Source organism: Euphorbia lathyris, chromosome 1 (genome assembly GCF_963576675.1).
Source record: "Euphorbia lathyris chromosome 1, ddEupLath1.1, whole genome shotgun sequence".
NCBI classification, from domain to species: Eukaryota; Viridiplantae; Streptophyta; class Magnoliopsida; order Malpighiales; family Euphorbiaceae; genus Euphorbia; species Euphorbia lathyris.
The window spans coordinates 42,408,099-42,420,499 of record NC_088910.1 but is presented as its reverse complement, the minus strand read 5'-3'; the positions used below and the strand labels follow the sequence as shown (position 1 = coordinate 42,420,499).

General features: G+C 37.5%; 1 protein-coding gene across 1 annotated transcript; it reads left to right on the top strand.

Annotated features, from left to right (window-relative positions):
- The first annotated feature begins 8,091 nt into the window (after positions 1-8,091).
- On the top strand, positions 8,092-9,777 carry LOC136233793 (transcription factor MYB61-like). Its single transcript, XM_066023504.1, has 3 exons — positions 8,092-8,598; positions 8,690-8,819; positions 8,901-9,777. Exons 1-3 carry the CDS (start codon positions 8,466-8,468, stop codon positions 9,595-9,597), a joined length of 960 nt encoding a protein of 319 aa, XP_065879576.1. The 5' UTR covers positions 8,092-8,465; the 3' UTR covers positions 9,598-9,777.
- The last annotated feature ends 2,624 nt before the right edge of the window (positions 9,778-12,401 follow it).

Sequence of the window (12,401 nt, the reverse complement as noted above, 5' to 3'; positions counted from 1 at the left end):
GTGTACACCAAGATTAATCATCCGCTTCGAAATTGGTACCGGATTATTGACACAATCTCTCCTAACTAACCATTTCAGGAGTGAATGTGTCAATCTTGAGGGAAGTTCATCCCTATACAGGAAGGAAAGTTATCTCCCCTGCAGCCCAGTACACCGCCTTCCAGAAAGGGATGTTACGTATTCAACCACCTTCAGAAAAAATTAATCGTGTTAGGGAGCGAAAAAGACGATTTTGGCTTCGCGAAATGAGGATTACCGAAGCATGCGAATGTAAATGTGCAGGAAAAGAGGTGATTTTACTTCGCTAATCGATGTTTTCGCGAGGTATGCGAGGTCTGAAACGTGACGATCTACGTCGCATATCGATGCTTTCGCGAAGTCTGTGAGGTCTGATAGGGGTCAAAAACCCCTATCTTTGGGTACGGTTTTAGGACGGTTTTTAGGTTTATTTGGCTAATAAGCGAGCAATTCTCGCATTTAAATGCTTTTGTGTGAGTTAGTTAGAAATTGGAAGCATTCTATTTACTTTTTCGTCGTTTAGGCTCGTTTTATGATCAATTTAGGCAAATACGGCCGAAATAACACGCATAATAGAATTCCGTTATCTTTTGAAGCTAATTGGTGCGTCAAAAGTCGCACCAAACGAAGCGTTTGCTCAAAATAAGCGATTGACGGATCAATTCGGCTTTTGGACTAATGTTTTCTGGAGTTTTTATGCGTGTGCAGGTGTAAGTTCAGACGAAAAAGGGTTTGGAAGTCATCCGGTACGGATCGAGCGCGCTTCGGGCGAAAACGCTCGGCGAGCAGGCCCCCCGAGCCATTTCTGCTCGCCGAGCAGGCCGCCAGAGGCCTGCTCGCCGAGCAGGGCGCCAGGCGCCTGCTCGGCAAGCAGAAGCCTGCTCGCCGAGCAGGCCACCAGGCGCCTGCTCGGCGAGCAGGGGCTGCTCGTCGCAATCCTGCTTGGCGAGCAGCCTTTCCTGCTCGGCGAGCAGACCTGCTGGAATTGGTCAAAAAGACCAATTCCGCCCCCACGAAGCCACGTTCGGCCCCACGTCTTCCTACACCAACAAGGACACGAAATTAGGTCAAAACGAGGCCCGAGACGCGTCTATAAATAGGAATTTTCAATTGTAAATTAGAGATCTTTTGTTTTTGTAATTTTCTTATCTTCCACCTCGAGAAATCCTCTCCACCTCCTCCAAAAACCTTCAAACCTCCATTGAAGACGCCTCCGAAGCTCCATTCACCGAGGATTGCTCGAGCTCCATCCTTAAGTCCTAGGAAGACGCCTGCATTGGTTGACAGGTTCCCTGAAAGGGATTTTTCTTCTTTTAGAACTTGTTTATCCTATGATACATGCTATGAATCTTAGGCTTATTGTAACTTCGTGACAATTCCTTCATCTTTGATATAATATAGATTTTGTTTATTCAATTGTTTTGATGTTTTAATCTTTGTCTTACGCTTTGTCTGATTGGTTTAACTCATTCGATAATCCCAAAATCAAGTTGGCACATATTGCGAGCTGAATCTGACCTAGTCAGTGCCTATAGGATTGACGACCCTATAGAAGATTAAGCCCAAATTACTGAGCCTTAGAGCTAGTTTCGGCCTTACAAGGGAATCACGAACTAGGGACTTTAGGAGGATAGGTCGGGTTAATCGCCTTGGACATAAGCGACTTAGTTTCAATTCAATTGCTTAAACACTCTATCATTGTTATCATCGTATTCCTTCATGTTCATTCAGTTAATTGCTTTGGTAAAAGATCAATTAGGGGTAGAGTAATTTAGTTAGGGTTAGAATAACTTAGTCAGAATTAGATAATCTAGTTAGGATTAGTGCAAACCAACCTAGGAGTAGATTAATTAAACAAAACCAACTCAAACCCCTTAAGCCTAGATAACATCCGAGACTTAGTAATTCGGTACTTGCAGAAATAAATCCTGTGGATGATAACCTGGACTTAAACCCAGAAATTTATTACTTGATAACGACGGGGTACACTTATCCCTTAGTGAGTTCCCATCTCTAACCTTAGGTGGGGACGCATCAAGTTTTTGGCGCCGTTGCCGGGGATTGTAGATTAATTCTATAAATACCCGACAACCGCCAATAATCAAGTTTTTGGCGCCGTTGCCGGGGATTTATTTCTTCTGCAATATCGAACCAAAGGTCAACTTGTTAGTTCAGGCATTCTTTGTGAATACTTTCCTTGTTAATATCATATATACTTGTTTATAATCATGATTCTTTGTACTACATACCTATACCGATTATATTTGTTTGTATACACTTATTTATATATACTCATTTATGATAGCCATCCTTATTTATACTTACGCTTGTGTATATTCGTTTGTACGAATATGTAGCTATCAACTTCACCTATATGTGTGTGTATATGTTTATCTGCACCATTCTTATACTTGTACAAAACTGTATGATTTGTATGATCTTCTTTCAGCTTTCATTTATTTCTGTATTTATCTTTTCTCAGCGTATGCCTACGAGATCAGCAAAAATACCGGTTGTCCCTCTTAACCCTGAACTTGAACGTACTCTTCGCAGGAGCAAACAGATAGGAAAGCTGAAGCAAGACGAGATCATCGAGCCTATCAAGCCCGTCAAGATGACTGACAATGAACGGAACAATGAGAACATCGGACCAGAGAGCGACACTCGTCTGATGAGTGAGATCCTGGCACCCCACCGACATCAGCATCTGTCAGGCATTGCTGCTCCAAACATTCCGGCAAACCATACGAAATCAAGTCTGGTATAATTCACTTGATCCAACAGACTGGATTGTTTGGAGGAGAAGCACATGAAAGCCCGAATGATCATTTGGATCGCTTCCTAATGTGCGCAGACACTGCAAGGACCAACGGGGTCCCCCAAGATGCTGCTAGACTGAAACTTTTCCCATTCTCTCTGACAGGGCAAGCTTTGGAATGGCTGAGAACACTGGAGCCTGGTTCAATCACAACATGGGCAGGGTTGGAGAAGGAATTCTTGTCCTACTACTTCCCTCCCTCAAAAACAGCAATGCTCAGGGGTGAGATCACATCCTTCCACCAACCTGAACATGAGGCGCTCCACACATCTTGGACTCGATTCAGGAAAATGCTACGCATGTGCCCTCATCATGACATACCCAAGCATCAATTAGTGAGCGTCTTCTAAACAGCCGTGATAGAAGAACCTGCAATGGCAGGAGACCAAAGGGAACACCAAGCGTCGGGGACGGAGGCCCAGTTCCAAGCCATCAACACCATGATGGCAGAAATGCGGGATCTTAACCTTCGGACTTTTAACACTGTTCAACAGATGGACCAACGGTTCACCAACTTTGAGCAGAATATGGACCGAAGGCTTTCGGGTCTTGAATACGTAGCGGCTGATTACTGCGAGCGCTACAACATGCCTTGGCCTTATCCCCCGGCCGATCAGTAAGTTGTCTTCTCCACCCTAACTTTTTACACTCGTATTTCATGATCTATAATGCAATGTTGGAACTTATTGCATATTTTAAGTGTGAGGAGGAGGGGTAGACAAACTTACAAAAATTGTATAAATTTTTAAATTTTTGTTGCGTCGTGTCTAGTTTAGGTTTGCGTTTTGGCGTTTTATTATGTTTTTGCATGTTTAGGACCTAAAACCGTGAACCCCCGTTTTCACGGTTTAGGCTGCTCCCATTTCGCTCGCCGCTACTACGGAAAATTGCTTTGAATGGGTAAATCAATCATTTGTCCTTGTGGATCCGACAGTTACATGATTTCTTCTTCATATAGATAGATATAGGATCTATGTGCTAAAGAGCGTGGAGGTTCGAGTCCTCTTCAAGGCCTTCTTATACCTGCACCCTCTGCTGCTTACTAAATTCCAAAAAGCATTAAGGCTGCAAAGACCAATGCACCAATTGCGGCCTTCGAATCTAAACTTCGTTATTTGTCTTTGAGGGCTGAGAACCGAATCTAAAATTGCATGACAACTAGTTTAGGTGTGGGACACAACTCTTGTATCTGTAAAAGCATGAGCTACAGTTTGCATTTAGACCCTACTTTTGAAGAAATGCTAAAATCATTACTTAGGTAGATAACTTAAGAATTGAAGGCATGTAATATTAAACTTGAGTTTGGGAAAAACTAGTAAACACAAAATTGAAACCCAAAGAATTGTGAGTTGAATTTGAGCCTAAGAGCGAACATCAAAAAGCTCTTTTTCTTGACATTTTTGTGTGAATGCTTTGACTTGTGGAAGATTACAGTTTTTGCACCTAATACTGTGTTGAACCTACATGCAATGATTTGAGATGATAAACGATGAATCAGCCTCATTAGAATTAACCTTTTCTTTACCTTGTTTTTCTTTTTCATCCACTCTAGGAAGCCCCTTTGAGCCGACATTTTTGTAGTTTGTAGATTTTTCTTTCGTTCTAACCCGTTTTTGCGAACCACAACTTGGTTCGCTACTTAACCTTTGTTTTTGCAAAGCTCAAATTGAGCCTTTGTTTTTCTCTAGCGCTTTATCGTTGTTTATGGCATTATAGTAGCAAGCCAAAAGGCTAAGAAGTGAATGAGCATCACTATCCCCAAAAAAAAAAAAAGAAAAAAAAAAGAGAGAAGAAGAAAAACAGAAAAAGAAAAAGAAAAGAAAAGAGATGAACAAAAGGGAAGAACCCCATTCCCTAGTTCTTAGAAAAATAAAAAATGTCTCAAAGAAAACATCCCAAAAAGAAAACAATAAGGGACGAATAAAAAGCTCAATCACTTCATATTTGCTAAAGCCATTTAAACTTTGTTGTTGTAGCGCTAGAACACTTAACCTTTGTTGTACCTTTAACCCTCTAACCACATTACAACCCCAATTAGAGGCTGTTTTTGATATCATCGGAGTCATATAGCATAGTAGAGGAACTCGGATGAACGTTCAAAATCAACGTAATCCTAAGCAAGAATATAAGCCGAGAGTAAACACTTTAGCCACCAAAATTGTGTGAATAAGTGAACTACCTATGGTGAGGTGTTTTACTTAGCGATCCCCTCAAGCTCGTTCAATTGAACATGTGTTCCTTTACTTAAAACTATGACCTATTGTAATTGAAATGCGGCTTTTGGATATCGTGTCTCTACTTTGTATTTCCGAATGCATGTAATTACAGATGCTCGAAATTGTGTCAAGCACCTAGTCAAACTGGGAAGTTTTCTAGCTTGCTTGTGATGGCGGGTTTAGTTTTTTAGTTTACTTGGGGACAAGTAAAGTTTTAAGTGCGAGGAGGTTTGATAGGGGTCAAAAACCCCTATCTTTGGGTACGGTTTTAGGACGGTTTTTAGGTTTATTTGGCTAATAAGCGAGCAATTCTCGCATTTAAATGCTTTTGTGTGAGTTAGTTAGAAATTGGAAGCATTCTATTTACTTTTTCGTCGTTTAGGCTCGTTTTGTGATCAATTTAGGCAAATACGGTCGAAATAACACGCATAATAGAATTCCGTTATCTTTTGAAGCTAATTGGTCCGTCAAAAGTCGCACCAAACGAAGCGTTTGCTCAAAATAAGCGATTGACGGATCAATTCGGCTTTTGGACTAATGTTTTCTGGAGTTTTTATGCGTGTGCAGGTGTAAGTTCAGACGAAAAAGGGTTTGGAAGTCATCCGGTACGGATCGAGCGCGCTTCGGGCGAAAACGCTCGGCGAGCAGGGCCCCCCGGGCCATTTCTGCTCGCCGAGCAGGCCGCCAGAGGCCTGCTCGGCGAGCAGGGGCTGCTCGTCGCAATCCTGCTCGGCGAGCAGCCTTTCCTGCTCGGCGAGCAGACCTGCGGGAATTGGTCAAAAAGACCAATTCCGCCCCCACGAAGCCACGTTCGGCCCCACGTCTTCCTACACCAACAAGGACACGAAATTAGGTCAAAACGAGGCCCGAGACGCGTCTATAAATAGGAATTTTCAATTGTAAATTAGAGATCTTTTACTTTTGTAATTAGCTTAGCTTCCACCTTGAGAAATCCTCTCCACCTCCTCTATAACCTTCAAACCTCCATTGAAGACACCTCCGAAGCTCCATTCACCGAGGATTACTCAAGCTCCATCCTTAAATCCTAAAAAGACGCCTGCATTGGTAGACAGGTTCCCTGAAAGGGATTTTTCTTCTTTTATATTCTGTCTAGCCTCTGATACATGCTATGAATTCTAGGTTTATTGTAACTTCGTGACAATTCCTTCATCTTTGATATATAATATAGATTTTGTTTATTCAACTGTTTTGATGTTTTAATCTTTGTCTTACGCTTTGTCTGATTGGTTTAACTCATTCGATAATCCCAAAATTAGGTTGGCACATATTGCGAGCTGAATCTGACCTAGTCAGTGCCTATAGGATTGACGACCCTATAGAAGATTAAGCCCAAATTACTAAGCCTTAGAGCTAGTTTCGGCCTTACAAGGAAATCACGAACTAGGAACTTTAGGAGGATAGGTCGGGTTAATCGCCTTGGACATAAGCGACTTAGTTTCAATTCAATTGCTTAAACACTCTATCATTGTTATCATCGTATTCCTTCATGTTCATTCAGTTAATTGCTTTGGTAAAAGATCAATTAGGGGTAGAGTAATTTAGTTAGGGTTAGAATAACTTAGTCAGAATTAGATAATCTAGTTAGGATTAGTGCAAACCAACCTAGGAGTAGATTAATTAAACAAAACCAACTCAAACCCCTTAAGCCTAGATAACATCCGAGACTTAGTAATTCGATACTTGCAGAAATAAATCCTGTGGACGATAACCTGGACTTAAACCCAGAAATTTATTACTTGATAACGACGGGGTACACTTATCCCTTAGTGAGTTCCCATCTCTAACCTTAGGTGGGGACGCATCAAGGTCTGAAACGTGCCGATCTATTCGCAGACTTCACGAACTAATCGATTCGCGAAGTAGATCCACACGTTTCAGACTCTTTCTCTTCGCAGATCTTCGCGAAATCATCGATTCACGAAGTAGATCGTCACTTTCCAGGCTCTTTCTCTTCGTAAATCTTTGTGAAACCATCGATTCACGAAGTGTATTCACGAAAAAACGTAGAAAAAACAACATATACTTACATTTTTCGCCCCTTTCACCCTTAAAAGCGACAATAACAAGATGATAACATGGGAAAAATGAAGGAAATAACGTAGAATAACCATTTCTAACATGGTAACAAGAAGAAAGAAACCAAGTAACGAACATGAAGATGAAGAACCATGACTTCGTTTTCTAGGGTTAGGAAGTTGCAGAATCAAGAGATGAAGAGAGGAAATAGAGAAATTCATTGTGATTTGGCGAAATGGTGTAGATTTCGTGCAATTTAAAGGAAGAAAGGAAGATCAAAAGTCTTGAAATCATTAATGGAGGAGCCAACTTTTTGCGTAACCAATGACATAGGGGGAGCGGCCGTTCACGATGTGGTGGGAAGTGGGAAGGTTAGGGGTATTATGGGAAAGTCGCACAAAATCAGTTTAAATATGTAGTAGGTTGAGTAAATGTGTTAAATATGTAAATGAGCTTCCCATTTGACCTAGTTTTGTAGTTTTCCCTAATATATTGTAATATGTAAGAGGTACCTCTTTAGGAAGTAAGAACTCTTATATATAAGTTAAAAGTCATATCCTCAAGAGGAATAAACTAACTCTGTTGTATATTAGAAAGAATCCAGCAAGGATTCTATCCATTTAGGAGTACATACTCACTATAAATTCCTAATTAGCGTAGGACTAAGATACCCTAACAAGAAAGAAATGAACTTCTACAAGAATGAACGGAATATTTGTGCTAACAAAGTTGATCCAGTTAGACACCATCTAAACCGGATCTAAAAGTGTCACAAGAATAGTTTTTTTACTATTGAATTAGTATACATCCTTTTAGTAACCAATTAAGGTTACAAAATATAGAAAAGCTTGTCTTATAGACAATACAAGGAAAGAGCATAGTAGGAGGGACATCCTTCCATTAGAATAGAAGTAGAAGCTCATGTTAATTAATAATTAGAGGTTAATATCAATCCGCACGCATGTGGTTTGACTTACAAGGCAGGCAGGCAGGCACAACACAACACAAGTATTCTATTCTAACCCATGAATGAATACACGTTCACATACTTTGTTCTCATTCTACAAATTCTACAGATAACGATATCTTAAAACCCAATCCACTCCTATGCAAAAGCACTTCCCGATTTGCGTAAAAACCACTTGATTGCTTTACCTTCCTCTCTCTCTCCATAACTTCAATCCTAAGTATGATTTAGTCCTCTTCACTTTGAATCATCATAATTTTTCCCCTCTTAATTACTCACTAATTTAATATTATTTTACATAATATACTGTCGTTCCCTCTATATATATATGTTCATATCATTCTCTATCCTCCCTTCTTACTAGCTAAGTTTTCACTTGATAATATCATCCTCTTTAAGCCAAATAGATATGGGAAGACATTCTTGCTGCTTAAAGCAAAAGTTAAGAAAAGGTTTATGGTCTCCTGAGGAAGATGAGAAACTCTTCAATTATATTACTACTTTCGGTGTCGGTTGCTGGAGTTCTGTCCCTAAACTAGCCGGTAATCTTATCATTCTTTCATCAGTCTTCCCGGAAATTATTTGATTTGCGTAATGCTTCTTAATTTGGGGGAAATTCTTGTGTTCCTGTAGGTCTTCAAAGGTGTGGAAAAAGCTGCAGACTTCGTTGGATTAATTACTTGAGACCTGATCTTAAGAGAGGAATGTTTTCTCAGCAAGAGGAAGATCTTATTCTCAGTCTTCATGAGGTTCTGGGAAACAGGTAGATGTCTAAAAAACACAATTAATGGGATTAATTAATTAAGCAATTATTGTATGAATTATCTGAATTTGTGAATTGCAGGTGGGCTCAAATTGCAGCACAATTACCAGGAAGAACAGATAATGAAATAAAGAACTTTTGGAATTCATGTTTGAAGAAGAAGCTTATGAAACAAGGGATAGACCCAACTACTCACAAGCCAATGAGTGAAGCACAAGTGCAAGAGGGGAAGAATCAGAAACCAAACTTGACAAATATAGTACAAGATCCAACATTTCTGATTAACAATGACTACTATACCGACGGATTACTGACGGACACTTCGAAACAAAACTATGATCCTTTGTCCTACTTCGAATTTCAATCCAGTGCGTACAATTCAATTGCAGCTTTTGGTGAAAACCAAAGCTCCGATCATCATCAGTTTTTAGCATTCACTTCAATGCCAAGTTTAAGAAGTTTCGATCATGGAACTGATTTTTCAGATAATAATTCAGCTTCCAGAATGAGTTCTAGTAATAGCTCAAACATGAGCAATTACACAGGATATCAAATCAACAACAATAATAATGCGGCGGCAGCTAATTTCTCTTGGGATGCAGAGTCTATCTTTCAATTTCCGGTGAACGGAATCAAGACGGAAGAATTGAAGACGATGAGTACTCCATGGGAAGATCAGAATATTAATACAGTAGAAGACTACAGTAGCTATCCATTAACGACGTCGCTTTCAGAAGATCTAACAGGAGCCAATTTTGACGTCTTTCACCAGATATGAAGTGTAAATTCATTCCTTTTCAGTTACTTAATACATGAGATGTTGATAGTACAAAGTGTTTTTTTCTTAGTTGATCATCAAAAATATTGGACTAAGCTGTTATTTTTCTTTGTTTCTTTCTGCTGTATTGAATTGATTATGTTTTCTTCAGAATAATTGAACTTATTAGAAATTTGAAGAGTGAACAACTCATTTGTATCCATTCGTTTTTCACGTTATTTCGGAAGGAAAATCAGCTAACAAACAAGTCTTAATTGCAGAATTGATAATGAAATTGAAAAACATACACGTATGTAGTGATGAAATGAATACAAGTTTGCAGTCATATCAGAAAATGAAAAGAAAAAGATGTTATGAGTGGTGTAAATAGAAAACATTAAATAGAAGTGGGGTATGAATTGATAATGAAATATGGAAGACGGTGGGAGAATTAAATAAATAAAAAAAGATGATAGTATAGAGATATCTAAAATGTTGATTTTATAGCATATGATATGATACAGCTGCAATTACAGGTCCCTCCATGCATATATGCAAGTCCCTCCAAAAGGCTAAAATTGGCTGGCTGGCTGTCCTTTCCATTATTGAAGAAAGAGAGTCAACTAGAGTCACAATATAAGGATATTGTTCAATCATCTCTATTATTAATTTTGGGATCTGCATATATTTTCTGTCCATCATTTAATTGGATGATGGTTCTTTTCTGAATCAATGAACTTAACTTTGGATGAGATTTATGAACTTCGCTTTCAAATTCATTTACAGGGTTGTGCAGATTGTGTTTATTTCAAAAAATTTAATATAGGATTTTCAACATACCATTTAAACCAATGGTTAAATTGATAGTTAAAACTTAATAATAGTTTTATTATAATCTCTGACACATTCTAAACATGAATGCTCTCTAAGTTTGAGGCTTGTATAATAAGGTTTCATCCTATCATGTATTGAAATTTGAGGTTCTCAATATTCAGATCCTTATCCGTTGATCTAAGAGACTCTAATACAATGTTAAAGAATCATTTCAACCAAACGATTAAGATGATAGTTAAACTTCATCAATAGCTTTTATTTTACGGTTAGTTTTGATTTTTGACAAATAAATATGTGTGATTTGATTTCGAGCAAATAAATACATGTGGTATGCTTCGTTTTTCAAAAACGCGGAAATGGATGATGACGCTGTCTATATGCTGATGTGGTCGAGGGTAATTTAGTCAATAAGAGTTAATTTCAAATAAATTGTTGTGGTTTGCGTGTTTTTGCAAATAGGTACTTGTGGTTTGGATATTTTTGCAAATAGAGACCCGTGGTTTTGATGTTTTTGCAAACACAAAAACCCACAACTTCAAAATAATTATTTTGTCTTGATAATTGAACTTGTAATCTATTATGTGGCATAAACAATGAAGTCAGTTGCCGCATAGTTAAGGTTTTTTTGAACAATGTGTGATCACTTGTTGATTACATATTTTTGTATTTGTGTTATGATATGGAAATGGCAAATCCTATGTTAGCTATTTTGTGACAAGTCATTAGTATGGAATTGCAAAAGTTATTAAGCTTCAGTTTTTCAACAATATTTGACTAAATTAAGCGTTTGTTTATGATTTGTTATACCACGGATACCTATTTGCAAAAACATTCAAACCACGAGTATCTATTTGTAAAAATATTAAAACCACAAGTACCTATTTGCAAAAACATGCAAACCACAATAATTTATTTGAAATTAACTCTTATTGACTAAATTACCCTCGATCACATCAGCATATAGACGACGTCCTCATCCATTTCCGCGTTTTTTAAAAACGGAGCATACCACAAGTATTTATTTGCTCGAAATCAAACCACAAGTATTTCTTTGCTAAAAATTGAAACCACAGGAGTTATATTTGAAATTAACCCTTTATTTTAATCTCTAACATAAGAAGTCATTTGCGAAATTCGAAACAAAATGATCTCAATGTAGATTTTGAAAGCGATTTGTGAACTTGGCAACCCAACTGCCTATTTTCCAGTGTGCAAGAAAAGGACTATCAAGACCGCTTAAGTTCCGCGCTTATGAATATGTCTGGATTTTTCACTATTAATCCATCTCGGTGTTTTTTGGTCCCTTGGCATTTGTTGGATGCCCAATCAATGATTGGAACAAAAATCATATATCATTATGAATATTATTTTTGGTTATTTGAGTTGTTTAATGGATATTTTTGTTGAAATATTATAATTATATATATTATAAATATATATATATATATATATATATATTTCTATATTAAATCATTTTATATTATTATTTTTTAGATAGTATAATATATATTTTAATTTGTATTTATATAGTAATTTTATTTACTAACAAATAAGAAAAAATATAAATACAAATCCGATTAATATCATTAATTTTCAACTAATCCCTAATTGGTTTGACCGTTTAATTAGTGTCTAACATTTTTCATAGAATTGCTTTTTTTCAGATAATTTTTATATTTAACAAAACTTGAATAATTATTAGTAATTAGGAAAATTCGTATCAATATTTTTATATATAAAAAGAGAAGAGAGTTTACACTGTTTGATGTATCACGTCTTCCATACACCGAACCAATAAAACATGCCCTTAACTATACCATATATTAGGATTTTATATATCAGTATCATCACAATGTTATAGCTATATATAACTAGTGATGGTGGGTCAATTTAATGCCCCTAAAAAACTGGAAGGAAAAAAAAAACTATTTATTCAGGACCAAATTCGTAGCTAAGACGACGAAATTTTATATTTTAGTTTTTTTTTTTTT